This window comes from Sceloporus occidentalis, unplaced genomic scaffold, assembly GCF_023333645.1.
Source record: "Sceloporus occidentalis isolate IW3139 unplaced genomic scaffold, rSceOcc1.0.p SCAF_5, whole genome shotgun sequence".
Taxonomy (NCBI): domain Eukaryota; kingdom Metazoa; phylum Chordata; class Lepidosauria; order Squamata; family Phrynosomatidae; genus Sceloporus; species Sceloporus occidentalis.
Window position 1 is genome coordinate 183,975,449 of NW_028316985.1, and position 19,982 is coordinate 183,995,430.

The window sequence follows — 19,982 nt, forward strand, 5'->3', positions numbered from 1 at the left end:
CAAGGGATACTCAACCTGTATCACTATTGGTAACATTCTTCACAAGAGTGACATTTTAACATGCAATGGTACTTGTATGGCATCACTTGTAATATGTTACTTCCAAGCACTGAACCTAATTCTAGGACCTACTGGAAGTGCAGGTACTCTTTGCTTATGATAAATGGAAGCTAAATACATTTAACAAAGTTATTTCTTTATGTGTTTAGCACCATCAATGTACAAGATGTTTTACAAGTAAAACAACAAACAACACTGAGCCTTATACTAAATATATACTAAAGACACACATACTGGAGTAATGCAAATGTAAAACTCTGCAATACAACTGTACAACAAATTAGCCAGATAGAAATACAAAACATCAATGCAAACTGACAAATACATATAATCCAAATAGGTACATGTGTGTATGTATGTGTCTTTAAGTTGACTGTCAATTTATGGTGGGCCTTATGAATTTCATAAGGCTTTCTTAGACAAGGAGGCAAGGAATGCTCAGAGGTAGTTTTCCCCAAGGCATGTGTACATCCAGGGAAACAAAATGATCAAATCTAAACTGCTCCTTTCTTACTCCGGGTAATCTGCATTTCCTCTCAAAACTTAAGACAAGAGATCTCTTCGCACCCAAAAGCACTAAGCCAAGCTATCTCTGCCTATCCCCTGCTATGTTCCCAGCCCAAATTCTCCATCCTGAGCTTTGTATGCTGAGTCTGCCTGAATTGCTATCTTGCATATATGTGATTGCACCTTGCATTTTTCTAAATAAAATTTTCTCAATTCACTCAAAACCTGGAGTCCTCCCAGTTAGTACTGCTATATATTGTTGCATACGGTCCAAAGGTTACCCAGGCTTCTTGCAAAGTTCATTTTCTCAACATTTGAAGTATCGCTGATACTGGTGGGGACCGCCCCCCAGTCCCCGCACCTGTTGTTTGGGTAATACAAAGCACAGGCCAGAATACTTTGGGAGTAGCCCAGAATATCCTAGCCCCAAACTGCCCCAACACCACCACCCCATTACCTGGGGCCCTCCATTCCAACACTGGGCGGCTATTCATACACATGTCCTACACCACCCACAACAGTGCATTGCTTGCTCTGGCTGGGTGCCTCTTTTTGACCTCAGAATGAGTGTATTGCTGCTATGGCTCCAGACACCACAGAGGGATGCAAATGCAAACAGCTGTAACAGAGGGCTCTGGATCTTCTGAGAAAATCCAGAGCAAAAGGCAAATTTTTAAAATACATTATAATGGGTGTATACTCAGTTCTGGTGTAGAACAGGCCAGATGTTGTCTGGTATGTTTGCACCAGAACTGGCGTCTGAGCTGTGCATCTTCTGGACTCTCCGTTGAGAAGATGGGTAGAAGATATTTTCTTTAGTTTGTGCAAACAAGGCCCTGGTGTAGTAGTTGAGTATTGCACTGGGAGTTTGGGAGACTTGGGTTCAAATCCCCACTCAGCCATGGAAACCCACTGTTTCTTATTTAACAAAGTTCTTGTGCCAGAGATGAGGAGGAAGGCTGCTTCCATGCAATTTCCTAAAGCACTGACTAAGTAACTGCAGAGGTTGTTACCAGCTGGCTAACTATTGTGTTCCGGACAGTAAATCACTTTGCATGGCACACTGGAGCAAGACAAACCTACTTTCAGAGTCTCCTTGTAGCACTACATTATGCCCAATTTCAAGATTCATAGCATGCTGGTAATTCCACAAAAACAAACATGATTCTGACTTCACCTACTGCATTTATTCATTTATTTTTAAACTTCTGGGACTGTGTATAAATTCCCATGGGTTCCTGGCAGATATTCATCAAGCTTACAGTCAAAATGTCCTCACCCTGGGCTAACCATTACGGAATAAAATATGCTTAGGACTGCAGCGTTGCTAACCCCCTTCTTTTCTTCTTGCCCATCACTGGACACATCCTTCATTCTCTTTGCTACCATGAAACAAATTCAGTACAAATATGCAAACAATTAGTTGCAACATACAAGAAATGGAGAGGGACTTGGCCAATAAATCAAAAGCTTCCTTGTAACCAGAATGGCAAAATGCCCATCCTGTGAGTATAATTATGCGCTGGCTTAGGCATGAGATTTATTGGAAAACTTGGACAAGATGACCTTTGGGGTGTAAAGATCAAACATTAAGGAGGCCAACCTGTTTCAGGCTAATTTTGATTCATGGCTGGATCAAAACAGTTTGATTAGTGCTACAAAGGTTTAATCCAAAGATTAATCAAGGGCAGAAGCTTCGTTCAATTAAGTCAATGGGGGCAGTTTTGAACATTCAAGATTCAGCAACACAAGCGCATAAGAAGCTGGTCTTATATTGAGGTCAAACTACTGGACAATGTGGCTCAGTACTGTCAACACTGACTACTACCATCTCTCCAGAATTTCAGACTACACATTTTACCAGCTCTTACTGCAATTTCCAGGAATGGGACTTCCGTTCATTTGCATGGAAAATAGATGCATAGTCACTGCCCTGTAAAGTTTATTCCGTGGGTCCACCAATGCCCACCATCAACCTAGAATCCTACCATATTCTGTTCTCATACTAGTCAATTTCCTCCCTTAACTTAAAAAGAAACCCTAAATGCATTGAATGCCCAAATTGTTAACTAGGGAAGCACACAACTCCTTTCTTGCAACAGCTCCATTGACTGCTGGTCCATTATTTTTCTGGCACAATTAGAAATGTTGGTGATAAAGCGCTATATCATTTGGGTCCAGGCTATTTGAAGGACAATGCTAGGCTGCATCAATAGAAGTATAGTGTCTAGATCAAGGGATGTAATAGTGCAACTCTATTCTGTTTTGGTCAGGCCCCACCTGGAATACCGTGTTCAGTTCTGAGCACCACAATTCAAAAAGGACATTGAGAAACTGGAGCGTGTCCAAAGGAGAGCGACTAAAAGGGTGAAGGGTCTGGAAACTATGAAGCCCTATGAGGAGAAACTTAGGGAGCTGGGGATGTTTCGCCTGGAGAAGAGAAGGTTAAGAGGTGATACGATAGCCCTGTTTAAATACTTGAAGGGATGTCACATTGAGGAGGGAGCTAGCTTGTTTTCTGCTGCTCCAGAGACTAGGACCCGGAGCAATGGATGCAAGCTACAGCAAAAAAGATTCCATCTCAACATTAGGAGGAACTTCCTGAAAGTAAGGGCCATTCAACAGTGGAAGACACTTCTCCCTCGGAGTGTAGTGGAGTCTCCCTCCTTGGAGGTCTTTAAACAGAAGCTGGATGGCCATCTGTCGGGGATGCTTTGACTGTGATTTCCTGCATGGCAGAATGGGGTTGGACTGGATGGCTCTTGGGGTCTCTTCTAACTCTATGATTCTGTGATTCTAATGTCTCCCTTTATGGGCAGCCAGTGTAGAGTAGTGGTTTAATGTTGGACTCTGGAGACCAGAGTTCAAGTCCCTACTTGACCATGGAAACTCACTGGGTGACGTGGCCATGTTCCAGCAGAGTTTATTCCTGACATTTCACCAGCATCTGTGGCTGGCATCTTCGGAGAACTATGGATGCCGGCCATGAAAGCCTTCGACTTCTCACTGGGTGACTTTGGGAAGGTAAGGGCAAGCGCCCCCTGAAAAAATCTTGCCAAGAAAATCCAATGATAGGTTTGCCTTGGGGCAGCCATAAGTCAGAAATGACTTGAAGGCGCACAACAACAAACAACAATCTTCCTTTATGAGTCCATCAGGAAGCTAAGAGCCTCTGGAGAGGTCCTTCTCACTGTTCCACCATCTTCTCAGCATCATTTGGTGGGAATCAGGGAGAGGGCCTTCTCATTGTCTCCTACATACAAATGAGCCAGCTCTTCCTAGCTGCGAAAGTAAAATACAAATGGGCAATTTGCTTAAAATATGAAAATAACTTCCACCTGAATCTAATTGCACTGAAATGTGCATGGCTTTTCCTTTGCCTCCTTTGTGCTCTAGATTACCTCACTGGGAATCCGTTAAGATTTTTGCTTAGTGTGCTGTTGATTGCTGGAATTATTTCATTTCAGGTAAAGAGCGTGAGGCAGTGAGAAAACAGGTCTGAAATCTACATGGAGAGAATATGCAATTTCAAGCAATGGGAAGAGAGTGTGTGTGTGTGAGAGAGAGAGAGAGAGAGCTTTTGGGGGTGTCTGGAAAACTATGTTCTGTCCTTTGTTTAAGGAGGTGTGGAAATTTAATAACATTCTTGTTACCCTTCCGAATCCCTTGCTGTGCTCTTCTGCACTCTGTTCCGACTGCATCCGTTGAAATGCCAGGCTTATTCCTGTTACCAATTCTCTAAAGCAATGAACCCTTTCTGCTTTCTCATCAACACAACCAGCTTGTGATTACTTCGCCTGGACCACAGCTGTCTAACCTGCCCCTGAGCAGAACAACAGAAAGACTCAATTTTCTAAACCATGGAAGGCTTCTTTTTATCATCACTACATCCCAGCACCACCGCTCCATCCCAAAGGACCTGCTTCCTCCTCCATTCAATCTGGGGGGGAAGTCCCAAATTTCTATGCATCCCCCCAAATGCATGGCTGTCCTTAGGGTTCCCAGATTAAACACTCAAAATTCTACACTTTCATGGTGAAGGCAACTTCAGCAGAATTCCCACTTCTGTATTTGAGTGTATGTGCTTCTCAATTTATGGCAAGCCCATGAATTTCATAGGGTTTTCTTACACAAAGAATACTCAAAGGAGGCCCAAGAGCTGTCTTGTCACTCTGGCAACCCTAACCTTGTTGTTGTGTGCCTCCCAAGTTGCTTCTGACTTATGGAGACAAGATTTATTTCAGGAAGGGGAGAGGGTTTACCATGGCCAACTGTATTTAACAACATGCTGGTCCAACTGTCCAGCAATCTGGTACTGAAGCAAATACGCATCTGATCATTGCAGTCACCTCTTCACATCTTTATCCACAGATTCTACTCTCCATAGCTTGAAAATATTCCAAATATATATATAAATTCCGACAAAGCAAACCTTGATTTTGGCATTTTATATAAGGGACATTATTTCACTATGCCACTGTATTTAATGGGATTTGAATATCCACAGGACCATGGGGGGGTCCTGGAACCAAACCCCAGCAGATGCCAAGGGCCCACTGTACAGTACTTACAGTTTTGGAAGATCTAACCAGAAACAGCTTACAACATGTAACAATCCACAGAAATATATGGGATATATTTTAACCAAACAATAAACAACAGCCAGTAAGCCGTAATGGAAAATTACCAAGCAAGCACCAAATCCTAATTATTCATGTTGAACCTTTCCCTTACATTTCCAATTGTGATTGTTATTAGTTGACAGCACCAGTTTAGTCGATGGTAAGGTCAAAATGTTCTGGAAATGCTTAATCTGTGTTTCCTTGAGATTCCTAGGATCTTAATAATTTCGCAGCTTGCACATTTTTCTGTGCACAAAGATACTTTTGCTCAACAGAAGAGTTCTACCTTATTTTATCCTTTCTGACCTTTCCTTCTCAACAACTCCCCAAAACAGCAAAGTGCATCTTGACTTCTTCAACTCATGGTGAGATTCAGTAATGAAAAATTGTATACACAACCATGTGTACATGAGAAAAAAAGCTGCCTTGGATCCCATTTGGGGAGAAAGGCAAGAGTTCACTGCAGAGTATTAATTTTGGGAGGCAATGGTCCTCCATCCTAGAAATGTGTCCTGCCCAGCGCAGCTGCGTTCTCAATAGCATGGCCTCAATGCTGGTGATCCATAGATAAATAAGGTATATTAGAAAAATGTGCAAGACCAAAAATGGGCATGTTTCAAAAATCCAAACAAAAAAATTGATTTTCATCAAAAGGGGGGATGTATGTATTGTGCACACATTAGGATACACATGTACAAAAAAATCCATACTTTGTGTGTGATAAAATGCACATCGGTTAGTCTTTTGCAGCAGAAAAAGAAAAGCAGGAAGGGTTTGAAATCCATGAGAGCACATCCTCAAACACATCAATTAATCTTAAAAGTGTTCCCAGATACGCTTGGGAGGCGATGTCGAAATACTTTAAATACATAAAGAAACAAGCAAACCCCTTTTCCTTGTTCATTCACAGTCCTCTTGGCACACAAATCCTGGAATGAATCCTATTTCCTCCTATCTAAACACACATCAATTGTGCACCAATATTCTGAAGGTGGGGCAAAAATGAAGTTTCTAAACACCATTTCTTTTCTTAAAAAATGGGGAACTCAGAAAATCCAGGAAGCTCACGCAGAGGCCAAGCCTATCAGGAACACAATTGGTGCATCTATTTTCCGCTCTTAGCTGTATGGAGGTCTAAGTGGCCCACCTCCCACCCTTGACATCAGGTTTCTAAAATAGGTTTTATCAGATGAAGATCATGGGGTCGGCATTGTGCCTGGCGACATAAAAAGGACTTCGGCATTAATGTGAGGAAATGCAGCCATTGTGTGTGGAATGATACCCATTCAACCCCAGACCGCTTGTCTCTGGATGGGAGTTCTCCGTGGAATTCCTTGGCGCCACCAAAGTGGACTTTCTCTTGAGCTTTTCCTTGCACCCCCTTTAAACAAACGGTCTTCACAGGGGCTCAAAAGCATCCTTCGGGAAGCTCTTGTTTTGCTAGACAAGCCGCCAGGCAGGTTGCATATGTGTGCATGTGTATGTTCAGGCGTTCGTCTGGAGCGCCTTTCAGGAAACTGTTGATTTGGTATCTAGGAATGAGCTATTGTTGTCCAGGGTGGAACAATCCCCATAAACCGGCATGTAGAAGTGTTAAAAGTGTAAATTTCGGCCCCATTATTGTCGTGAACAAAGCCACATCCTGCTTTCCGACTGGCTTTGCACTAAATCACGAGTCAGTAAAAAAAGAAAAAGAAAAAATGTTATAGACTTGTTGCGTGGTTGTTTCTGACTTCAAGCACAGATGTTCAGCATCTTTCAAGAGACATACTGAGAAACAGCTCCTATCAGGAAATATACAGTTAGCAGGTACATGAAAGCATATGGAGAAGCCAAAATATATGTACTAGCATATAATTAGCAAGTATATTAGCTAGTATATTAGCATATTATGTTAGCATTTTAGCATTTTATACTGTTGTGTTTTATCGTCCGTTTTTGATTATATACGTTTGATGTTCCGCGCTTTGGTGGAAAGATATTTTGAAACAGATTCGGTTTTCTTTTTAATAACAACAACAGCAACGTTGCTTTACATATTATAGACATTGTTGTTGTTGCTGCTGCTGCTGTTAAAAAAGAAATCTGAAAAAAATCCAAAACACTTCTGGTTCCAAGCTTTTCAGATGAGGGATATTCAAGCTATTTGCTGTTATTGTGTGCCTTCAAGTCATTTCCAACTTAGGGTGACTCTAAGGCCATGGGATTTTCTGAGACTGACAAAGTATGACTTGCCCAAGGTCACACAGTGGATTTCCTTGGTCAAGTGGGGAATCGATTCCTGGTATCCAGAGTCATTTTCCAACGCTCAAACCACTACACCACGCTGGTTCTTGTGCTCAATCTGTACTTCCTATGCTATGATATATGATATGATGCACCCCTCTGTCATTAGCACATTCCAAATTCTTGTCCCCAATTCATCATTTTTGCCTCTCAGAAATTATGCAAGAGCATCTTTTCCAACAAGTGGATTTACGCCAGAGCCTAGCAAGCTGACAGTTTTAAAACAGCAAGCATGTGAGATTTATTGCGCTTGCAGTCTGTATATGCATTCAAATACCTTGAGGCACTGGGCACGCTTTCTAGACCTCATTATTAATAAGAGAACAGCATTTTTATTTCATTTTATAGTACCCACTTGATGAGCCTGTTATATTTAAGTGTTCCCAGAGACGTCAGCCAACAAGCCGCCATTGTCTTAAAGGGGAGAAAGCTTACATCCTGCATAGCAGGGATAGGCAAGCTGTGGCCCCAGGACCCCATATGGCCCCAAGGATGCTTTTGTAGCCCTTTACACACTAAGAAAGGTGATTCAGCAATATACAACAAAATCCAAAATCCACAAAAGAGTGTCTTTTTGAAAATTGGCCAACCAAAATGCACATAATACACATAACCCTCCGTATCCACAGATTTTTTTTATCTACACATTTAAGCATCCACAGCTTGAAAACATTTTAAATATTTAAATATTATAAATTCCAAAAGCTTGATTTTGTCACTTTATCTAAGGGACACAATTTTACTTTGCCACTGTACATAATGGGATTTGAGCATCAACGGATTTTGGTATCCGGTGTGTGTGTGTGTGTGTGTGTGTGTGTGTGTCTAGGAACGAAACCCCAACGGACATCAAGGGACCACTGTATATCATGTGGGCTTTCAAAGCTCCACTGACTTCTTCATTAGGCAAAATACAGTTTTAAAAAATCACACCGGACAATAAAGGTGATGATAGTAGAGTCACAGACCAATCTTTTGCATCCAATGTTGTGACTGTTGTAGTTCTGTTATTCGGGGTGAATGTCTCTCCTAGAAACCTCTAAGGAGTTTATCACACAGGGGGAAAACTGGGACTTTATATAGTGATTAACCTGAGAAAATTGTGCAAAAACGCAATTACAATGAGATTACCACAAGAGTCATTATCCTGTGAATAACCATTTTACTATGCCACAGTATTTAATGGGACTTGAGCAGCCACAGATTGTGGTACCCATGGGGGATTCTGGAACTAAACCCCAGAGGATACAAGAGGTTCACAGTATTTGTAAATGGCCTCATGTGTAGACAAAATTGAATTGAATAGTGCTGTGTGTCCTTATTTATCTAGTGGCAGCACAGGTGTCTGTTGTGCAATGGCAGCCAATGGAGTGATTTATGTGGCATAAACTGATACTCAATGGGCATTTATGATCCTGGTTAGGAAGTGCTGGCGCATTTTTCCTTGATGTGCATCTTTGCAATTCACTAACAGGGCTTTGTTGCAAAGCAAGGTAGCAATGGATTCGTAAAGTTAGGAAATGTAGATGGCAGTGTAGAATCTTAGCCATCGTCCGTGAAGGGACTACATGGAGCTTTCCAGTTTAGCAACTTAGTTCTGATCAGAGCCTGGAAAAAATACCTTTTTACTACAACTTCAAAAACCACCCAGTCAACAAGGCCAATGAACATGGTGACTATGGGATTCTGGGAACTGCAGTCCAAAAAGTAACTTTTCCAAGCTTTGTCTTGAATTATTATGATACATTGATGAGCAGTTAGAGAAAGTGGATAGTTGAGGTATCTGGGATTGACTGGTTAGGAAAATCATTCCGGACAAGTTATGTTTTTGGCCCACTTCAACATGGCTGCTCTGACGTTCTTGCTTGGGAATAACTTTAAAAGTTCAAATAAAAGAAACTTTGACTTTGAAAGCTGATCACTTCAATGTCTTGAGAGCTTCAGGAAAGCATCTTGTCTGGATTATGAAGTGTGGGCGATCCAGAAGGGATAAAACAAGCTGCCAAATTGGATGACACTGAGATTGCTGTCAGAGAATGGAATATGTTTTCATTAATGCTCTAATGATCCATTTATCACTAATTTCAGTAATTTGCAACAGCAGTCTAATGGGCATTTTCATAAGTGGCAGCAGCACTGTTTGAACAGTGTGTCTGCATAAATTAATCCCAAACATGCTGCATTTTCCAATCACCCTGCTGTTTTTTGCAGTGCATATGGAGGCGATACACTGGAAATTAAAATGTATGGAGTTATTACAAGGAACCACTAACAACCACATAAATTCATATCCAAGCAGAGTTCAGATGGCTGGTATATGAGTCATTGAGGGTAAGAAGCATTTAAGCTTTATTTTTCCCCTGCTGCAAATTAACATTTTGTTATCAAAACTGCATCCTAAAGATCGGCATGCCTTCATCAGACCCAGGCGGGGGAAGGAAATCATTATTGGTGTGCAGATTAGAGATGGAAATCTTTACTTATTTCATCCCTGCATGTAAAAAAATAACTATTTTCCCAAGATCGCCAGAGTTTTTGTGTCTTTCTGATTATTTTTCATAGTTTAAGACTGGTTTGGGCAGAAAACAGGGCATTTTGTGCAAAATGTTTTCTGCATTAAAATTTTATTTTTAAAAGGGGGGGGGGTCCCCACACACAAATGAATTTTTCATTAAAAAGTCCTGAAATGACAAAAATGTTAAGGGGACCAAACATTTATCTCCACAACAAAGTGTCTCAGTGTGAGAAGAGATGCTTTGTTGTCAAAGACAAGAAAAGTAGTGAATATTCTTTACGTGCCATTGCCTTTCCCATTTTTACGTATAGTAGTGAAAGCTGGACAGTGAGGAAAGTGGATAGGAAGAGAATCAACTCATTTGAGATGTGGGGCTGGAAATGTGTCCTGTGGATGGATGCCATGGCCTGCTGCAAAGACAAATAAGTGGGTCCCAGAGCAAATCAAGGCTGAACTCTTCCTAGAAACCACCTAGAAGCCAAATTAACTCAACTGAGACTGTTGTAGTTTGGACACATCATGAGAAAACATGACTCACTAGAAAAGATGATAATGCTTGGTAAAGTGGAGAGTAATAGGAAAAGAGGAAGACCACATTCCAGATGGATGGACTCATCTGAAGAAGACACAGCAATGAGTCTGTAAGACCTGAACAGGGGGGTTGAAGATAGGGCAACTTGGAGGTCTCTCTTTTATAGAGCTGTCATAAGTCAAGGTCAGCTTGACAGCAGATAACAACAAATACTTTACATTCATCGTGTGGATAAATGTGAAAAATACGAACAATGCACCACAAGTGAACCTTTGACCCAGTTGAAAGAACTGGACCTGCCACTTCACAGCTCTCTAGATTTCTTCACAGGTGTGTCCCATAATGCATAATGCATCTCAGCATCGTTCTAGGCCAGAGGTTCCCAAACTTTGGTCTCTGGGTGTTTTGGACTTCAGCTCCCAGAAGCCCCAGCCAGCTTGGTCAAGAATCAGGAATGTTAGGAGCTGAAATCCAAAATATCTGGAGCATCAAAGTTTGGGAACCACTGTTCTAAGCCAGACATATGCATCTTGAACTGAATCAGAAGTTCCTACCTCTGCACCAAATAAACCAAATAACCAAATAAAAAATAGCTATCTCACTGCTCATTTATACTGACACTCGAAAACAACCTTAAACATATCTAGAATCAGAGCATGGAAACGTTCCAACTTTCTTTAGACTACAAGTCCTAGGATCCTCCAGCAAGAACTGGCAACTTTCCCAAGCTGGTTCTAGGGAATCCTTGTTCGAAACAGCTTCATCAGCTACTGGTCTGTCTCTGGGCAGAACTGAAAGTGCTGGTTATGAGCTACAGTCCCCAATACAAATTTAGTTTAGACTATTTGAAAAAGAGTGTTTTGTCCTATAAAAGAATGTCTGAGTCTTAAGATCTTTGGAGCAGGGCTTTCTCTCCGTATCACCATCTTCATGGATGCAGTTGGTGAGGACATGGGAGAGAGCCTTCTCAGGGGCTGCTCCCATGCATTCCTCTCTTGGGAAGCTAGATTGGCACCTCTTTGATTTCGTTTTGAAGTGATAGAAAAACGTTTGCATGAAGTGAGTTGTACTTGTATGTTTTAATGTATTTTAAGCTGTTCCAAATGTACAGCCAGTCCTCTATATCTGCATCCACGGATTCAACCATCCATGGCTTGAAAATGTTTTGTTTTTAAATCCATAAAGCAAACCTCGATTTTGTCATTTTATGTAAGGGACACCACTGCATATAATGGGACTTGAGCATTCACAGATTTTGGTATCCGTGTGTGTGTGTGTGTGTGTGTGTGTGTGTCCTGGAGCCAGATCCCAGCAGATAAAGGGCCCACTGTATTAAGGGACTGTTCAATTAAAACAAAAATTTTACTGACTACTGTTTTAAGCAATATTGGGATTAAGTCGGGATAGAAATTAATTAAACAACATAACTAAGCACAATTCAGAATGCGGCTGATGTTGACAAGATGGCAGATATAGACAAGGTGGTCTCAGTAGCCCACCATGCTGAGGGTGTCCTTCCACCCTCCTCAGAAATATAGGAATGGTAATACAATCGCCTTTCCATTTCTATGGATTCTGCATCCATGGATTCAACCATTCACAGATTGAAAATATTTCTGTCCCCCACAAAAAAAAATCTAGAAAGCAAACCTTCATTTTGCCATTTTATATAAGGAGTGACATTTTACTTTGCCATTGTGTTTAATGGGACTTGAGCATCCATGGATTTTGGTATCCACAGGAGATCCTGGAAGCAAACCCCAGAGGAAAACAAGGGACCACCGTACCAGGAGCATTCATCTGTTTCCAGAAAAAAGATTCTCCGTGTCTGGATCCATTTCCAGATGTGCTACCTTCTTCAAAATGAGCCATCATCTTCCATACAATTTTCTTTCTTTGCTACATTTTTTACAGACATTGAAGATGGGAGCTCTGTGTTTTGAGCATCTAAAAGCAGCAAGGGAAATGGCCCTAGACTGCTAGAGAAAGCACCTACCAAGATACACACACAGCTTCTATTCATTCCAAAGGGGTGTTTTCCCTAGAGCTGAACAATGGTATTTGCAAGAATTTTTCAAATAGCCAAGCGGTGAATAATAGCACAATCGATTGCACAAAGAGAAGGGGAAAAAACAAGACATAGGCCACAGCAGCAGCATGATAAGGAGCTGGCATTCTGCAATTCTTCCGCCCAACCCGATCCCCAAATTGTAATGTGCTAAGTTTAGCCTCTGTATATCTTGCCTGGAATTGGCCCTTACATCCCACACCCATCCTACTTTTCCCCAGCATACCCCTTATTTCATTGTCAACAATGATGTCCCTCAAGGGGCGGCATGAAATTTTGCATTCAGAGAGAAAATACTGGTGGAGGGGAGATATCCTGTTGGGTTTCATACAAGGTGCAACCAGGCAGTTAGAGCAGTGGAAATACTCCAAATGATGTTGGATTGTAACTGCCAGCATTCCTCACCATTAGTTATGCTGGCTAGAACCACTAGGACATGCAGTCTGACAATATCTGGAGTGGATTCTCATCTCAGAGGTAGTGGTTGCACATTTCACGGTCATCCTTATGCAGATATACCCCAGATAATGTGACAGTCCCTGGTGCCCCCAAAATGAAGTAGGGGTACACCTCTGCCCTTGACCAGCATGGTCTGATGTTCTATTCTTTGTATAAATGCAATTGTGTTTATATATGAATTAAGGTAAATGTATTGAGTAGTGGTGTTGATATAAATGTTAGTATATTTAAAAACAAGCCAACAGCAGTTCTGACAGGTTTGTTCTGGATCCCATGTGCCAGTGATCAATCTGGCTGCCATGTTTTTGAACTAACTGCAGTTTCCAAACTTGGTACGAGTGTAGCCCAATGTACAGCGCATTGCAAAAGTCCAACTTTGAGGTTACCAGTGCATGTCCAGCCCTCTTTGGTCTTCTAATTCTAGGAAGGAGGGCAGCTAGCACATCAGCCAAAGCTGATAAGTGCGCCTGACTTTTGCATCTATCCAACATTTGGAAAGATGAATCCAGGACCTGTGACACGTTCTTTCAAGAGGAGCGTAATATTTTGTGCCACATGAAACATGGCAGGAAATACTGGGTGCAGGCAGCAGTGGATAAACCTGTAGGAAAGTACTAGGTTTCTCAGCAGACTGGTCAAGGCCGTTTGGGCTGCCCAAGAAATTGCGATATTGAGTGCATCTACACTGTAGAGGTAATGCAGTTTGATACCACTTTAAGTGCTATAGTTCCATCCTATGGAATCCTGGGATGCATAGTTTAACAAGGTCTGTAGCCTGCTCTGTCAAAGAGAGCTGGTGCCTCATCCAAATCCCAATCCTAGCATTCTGTTGGATGGAGCCATGGCAGTTAAAATGGTGCCAAACTGCATTATTTCTCTCTGAACTGGGTTATTTTTTTGAAGTGTGACTCCAAGATTTCCCTATCAACATGGTGGCTGGAGTATTCTCATACCAGCCGTACAAAAAAGTAACTTCCTCAGTCTCTGATTCTTCCTGGCTCAGTGTATCTCTTCTATGCGTGCTCAGTCCTTGCCAATAATCCCCAAATCTGCAACCACTTCAATTCATTTCCTGTTCAGCTCAAAGGGGGTTCTTGTAGATCAAGTCCTCCATGGCTAAGACACCTGCTGTTATGCTAACATGGCCGGCACAGACACAGATGCAAGTCAACACAAGTGGAATGTTAGGCGGAAATTGCGTTCCATAAACATTGTGCTGACCACTGTTTGTGCCTTTGCTAAGCCCGGCTTTTGCTCTTCTGTCTATGAAATCAATTACATACACATTACAAATCTTATCAATACACGTGTATATATCCAAATCTTGAACCTTCCAATACCGTTGCAATGCAACAACAATTATTGTTATCATTGTTATTTCTTACCCACCTCTCACCAAGGCTTGTGGGGTACGACACAGATTGAAATACAATATATAACTTAATGTTAAAAGTTGTTTTGTTTCTTGTTGTTATTTCCTGTAACTTACAATTTAAAATAACTACACCATTAAAAACATACAAAAAGTTGAGCATCAAGGCAGAATTAAACTATTACAGTATTAAAATACATCACTCATTAAAAGAATAAAGTGCCATTTAAAAAGATAAAAGTGCTTTTAAAAAGTACAATTAAAACACAGGAATAAAATGACCATTGCACATTAAAATGACTCAGATTAAAATATACCAATTTAAATTTCATAGTTTAAAATCAACTGGGTAAGCTGCTTGAAGAGAGAGGTCTTTAATACCATTTTAAATTCTGCCAGCTTATTTAGCTGGCAGGTCATTCCATAGACTAGGGGCAGCCAATGAAAAAGTCCTCTGGCCAGTTGAAGCAAATGTCCCCCAGAGTTGCTGAGTGTATGGAATGGATTGTACCTAAGAAGGCGGGCATCCTGCGGGTAACCTGGACCCAAACTATGTAGGGCTTTAAAGGTAATAGCCAAAGTACTTTGTACCTTGCCTGGAAACTACTTGGCAGCCCATGGAGTGATTTTAAGATTGGTGTGGTGTGCTCACTCCTACATGTACAGTATCCATAATCAATCTAGCTGCCATATGGTGAACCAGCTGGAGTCTCTGGACTTGCTACAAAGGTAGCCCAATGTAGAGCACATTGCAAAAGTCCAGCCTTGAGGTTACCAGTGCATGCACTACCATCTCTAGGGTTTCCAATTCTAAGTATCGACTTGCGTTTTCAAAACTGGCCTCAGTGGAGCCATGTCTTCTGATGACTGAGATCTTCAACAAACCAAACCCGTAAAGGTTGCAGGGTCAAGACAAGAGAAAGGCACAAGCTTGGCCTTGTATCCTTACCTGTAACATTCTGTGGTACGTCCAAGTTGACATTCACAAAGAACCTGATGCTGTCCCCAGAGACGATGGAGGAATTGACGGTGTCAAAGAGCTCTTCTCCTCCTACCTCTTCTTTGTTCTCGCAGCCATCGTCTGTATCGCATTTAAGGTAACCTGCAAAAAGAGAGGCTGTTTTACTGTCATGCACCATGACACATTTCGAGAAGTGAAAGGAAGGTCTTTTCAAGCCTGTTTTCAAAAGGAAGGAACAAAATGGCGGCTCTGTTCTCTGTGGGCCACCTCTCTCCGTGAGACGGCTTTCCAGCGTTTTCTCTGAGCAGGTCGAAGGAGTGTCTGACTTAGGATGAAAAGAAAAACTCTGGGGAAGTACGGGAGAGAGTATTTAAGCTTTAAAGAGCCTGTTCTGGACCATTCATGTCAATCTCCTTTTCACAAGATATGAAGACCAAAGAAACTGAACTGCTGTGTTTTAAGTCACATCAAAACTCAGCTTGTACTGTATCTCCACAAAGCCAACATGTCTAGAAAGTTTAGGATGGAAAGAAAAATGAGCTTCACATCGTACTTAAGGACTCCAATTTCAGATTCTAAGAAATGCCCAAGAGGGAGATGCAACAAAATGTATACTATAAAAAGCAGCTGTCTTCTACATTAGGTCCAATGTGGCATCCTCCAAGAGTCCTGGACTGCAACTCCCATAAACGGCTAGCTGTGATGGGAAATATAATCCAGAAAATCTGGGAAGGCAATTGGGAAAATTTGCAATAGACCAACGAGTCCAGGACTGTCACAAGACATTGCCTTCTCAGACAATCTGTACACTTGGGGCCCTTTCACACTATACAATTATAGCACTACGGTTCCACTTTAACTGTCATGGTGTCATCCTATGGAATCCAAGGGTTTGTAGTTTGCTCAGGCACACTAGAGTTCTCTGGATGAGAATTCTAAATACTTCAACCTAAACTGCAAACCCCAGGTTCCCATAGGATGTTGCCAGTGGAATTAAAGTGGAATCATAGTGCTATCACCGTGTAATGCAGAAGGGCCTCCGATCTAGTACTGTCAATACTACTCTGAGCAAAACCATGTTCTCCAAGGTTCTTAGACAGGGGACTTCCACATCAGACACTATCTGATCCTTTAGGCTGAAATAAACTTGGGGTTTTCTGCATGCCAAGAGTGGGGTTCCACAACACTTGAAGAGTGTCTTTTGTAGCACAGTAGTGTAGCTCATGGGCCTAACCACCAGGAATCTACTCACTGTTTGGATGAAAACCCTCATTTTGTCCCCTGTGCTTCCATTTCCAATACTAACCAGCCTTAAAATTCTAAGGGAAAATACATATCTCAGGAGTTTCTTAGAGGTACTATAGAAGGGTATCACCCTGAACCCACCAAGTTGCATCCAATTTTGAATGCTACAGCAAAGTAGGTCTCCATTAGTACTTACACAGGAGACCACCAAACGGAAATACTAGGGATCTTCAGCCATGCCTAGGAAAGAATCCTGCTCAAAAGTGTGGAGAACAATGGCTACTTGTCAAAAGGGTCACATTTTGTTAGATGGACCAACAGACTGACTCAGTATAAGGCAGCTTTCTATGTTTTTATGTTTTAGGGCTCCCAGGCGTCCCATTTTATGCAGGATGTCTTATATTTTATTTATTTATTTCAAAGATTTATATCCCACCTTTCTCCCACAATGGGACCCCCATATTAGGGCCATGTGGGACAAGACCAAAGCTCTGCTTCATTAAGAGGAGATTGGCCATTACTCATTCTTACCAACAACAACCCCAAACCCTATTTTAGACCTTGAAAATTATAGGCAACCTATCCTTATTGTTACTCAAAATGATTCATTGGGGAAAGGAGGAGTAACGTTCAATTAAATTACTGAAACCACTTGATGACTAGCATTGATATGTAAAAGACCAAAAGGTGGAACACACACAGACACACGCATGCATGCACACACACAATTGACCGGCAGTAAACATCTTATTCCACACATCAGTTTCAAAAATGATGACACAACAGGCCAGCCACAGAAAATTAATGGTACTTTACGCAGCACGGATGTGAAGGGAGAGCTTGATGAAAGAAGACAAATGTCATTCTCTCATCCGCTGGGGAAGCAACACTGTACATCCAAATCCCTGTCGCTCAACTTAAAAATCAAGTTGTTCACTTAAACCACGCTGACTCTTCCTTCAAATGGAGCATGAGCAAATGCAAGTTCTGTTTGAGTGCCTTCTCTGAACTGCATTCTTTTGTCAAAACCAACTCGAGAGTATTTTCAAAGACTGGCAAAGATGAAAGCAAACTAGTGCTTCACATTTCCACAAATATTCCACCAAGACAGTCCTGTTTCTCCATTTACAGAATGTCTCTGTGTAAACACTCATGTGCTAGTGATGAGAACTCAAGGTTACTTATTTCCCCCCAATAATGAGCAGATCCACTACCAGTGCTGTCACTGGGGTTGGCATCACCCAGTGGGGAAACTTATGGTGTCACCCCCCTTCCATTGACCTTCTCCTCTCATACCACTCCATAAAGAATCCTTAGGAATAGATTTTTGTGGGCTTTTCGGACTAAGTAGCCATGTTCTAGAAGAGTTATTCCTGACATTTAAAACGTTCCTAAGGATTGTGAAGTCGAAGGCTTTCATCTGTGGCTGGCACCTTCAGAGAATGCTGGCGAAACGTCAGGAATAAACTTTTCTAGAACATGGCCACATAGCCTGAAAAACCCACAAAAATCTATGGATGCTGGCCGTGAAACCCTTCGACTTCACAATCCTTAGGAATGTTTTTTGTACTAATGTCAGTCATAAATCCTAATTCCCATATATTACTGACTGTAATGGTTATATTTGTTACATAAACAGCTAGCAAAATTAAAACTATACCTTCAACTCACAACATAATACACACAGCCTAAATGCACCTATACATACATGGTTTCATGTAGTTGAAGTGAAAATTTGATAAAAGGTGGTGCTTTTAAAGGAAATTTTAAAAGAATTATTTGGCTATCTCACAGACTGTATCTATCTGAGACTGTCACACCTTGGCCCCATCACTGGAAGGCATGAGTAACTAGAAAAGACAATAATGCTAGGAAAGGTAGAAGGCAACAGAAAGAGAGGAAGACCGTATGTCAGATGGGTGGAATCAATCAAAGAAGTCAAGGGCCTGGATTTGCAAGAACTAAATAGAGTAGTGGCAGTCAGAGGGTATTGGAGAACTCTCATCCAAAGGGTCACCATGAGACGAGGCCGACTCAAGTTACCAACAACAACAATATCAAGTGGCAAAATTAAGGTTTGCTTTTTGGAATCTCCTTCCCTTCCCACCCACCCCTCTCAATCTCAATGGAATATTTCCAAGCCATGAATGGTTGAATCCACGGATCCAGAATCCGTGGACACAGAGGGACAACTGTACTGTGACCTTACATTTTGTATGTATTTTTAAAAAATGTTAAACTATGTCAATATGGCGGTCTATCTGATGTTTTTTTGTACTGCATATTATTGTAATTGCACTTTCCTTTGATCTTTTACAGTAAGCTGTTCTGAGCCCCATTTTGGGAGAGATGGCCAATATAAATAAAATAAAATAAGGTCGTGAGTTCCTCCCATTCAGCACCACTGCCAATAGGTAAGCTAAGAAAAGGATAGCCTGATATCCCTGGGCAAAGGTTCCTTTGTTGATGGACCCTAGGAATGAGGGACTTCCAAGAGATCCCATTATTAAAAGCCCTTCTCATGTCTTGCAAACTCAGGGCTATGGCCTCATTCACTGAGCCAAGGGTTCCTACCTGTGGCAAGAGTAAATACACCAAGATGCCATTTTCAGGAGCATCCCTGGGCTATGTTGTACCATTTTTGGCCAAGGTGATTGAGAGGGCAGTTGCTTCTCAACTCCAGGCAGTCTTGGATGAAACCGATTATCTTGACTCATTTCAAACTGGCTTCAGAGTGGGTTACGGAGTTGAGACTGCCATGGTCGCCTTAGTCAATGATCTCCGTCTGGCCACTGACAGAGGAGATACTACTCTGCTGGTCCTCTTGGACATCTCAGCGGCCTTCAATACCATCGACCATGGTATCCTTCTGGAACGCCTGGGAGAATTAGGTATCGGGGGCACTGCGCTCCAGTGGTTCCGATCCTATCTCTCGGGTAGGTTCCAGATGGTGAGGCTGGGGGACAGTTGCTCTCGTAAAAGAGAGCTTACATCAGGCGTCCCTCAGGGCGCCATTCTGTCCCCCATGCTGTTTAATATTTACATGAAGCCGCTGGGAGAGATCATCCGGAGTCATGGAGCAGTTTGCTTTTAATAGATTGTGATGTTTTTAACAGTTTTTTATCCGATGCTTTTACTGTCGTTTGAATTTAATTCTATTTTAATATGTATTTTATGATGTAGACTCTTTTTACTGTTTTTACTGTTTGATTAATGACATGTACACCACTTTGATCGTTGGAAAAGCGGTTTATAAATAAACATTTATTATATTATATTTATTATGTTTATGCCACAGTTCTGGGCTGATTTGCTGTTTATTAGGAATGAAGATTCCAATTCTATTCTCGTTCTG

General features: G+C 41.6%; 1 protein-coding gene across 3 annotated transcripts in view; it reads right to left on the reverse strand.

Moving 5' to 3' along the window:
- Positions 1–19,982, reverse strand: part of LOC149313270 (solute carrier family 4 member 11-like) — a 173,952-nt gene that overhangs the window by 74,202 nt on the left and 79,768 nt on the right. For all 3 annotated transcript variants that reach the window (XM_089526392.1, XM_089526391.1, XM_089526390.1), the window contains exon 3: positions 15,371–15,523. In XM_089526392.1, the coding sequence (XP_089382518.1) occupies positions 15,371–15,523 (153 nt within the window). The remainder of the gene's footprint in view (positions 1–15,370; positions 15,524–19,982) is intronic.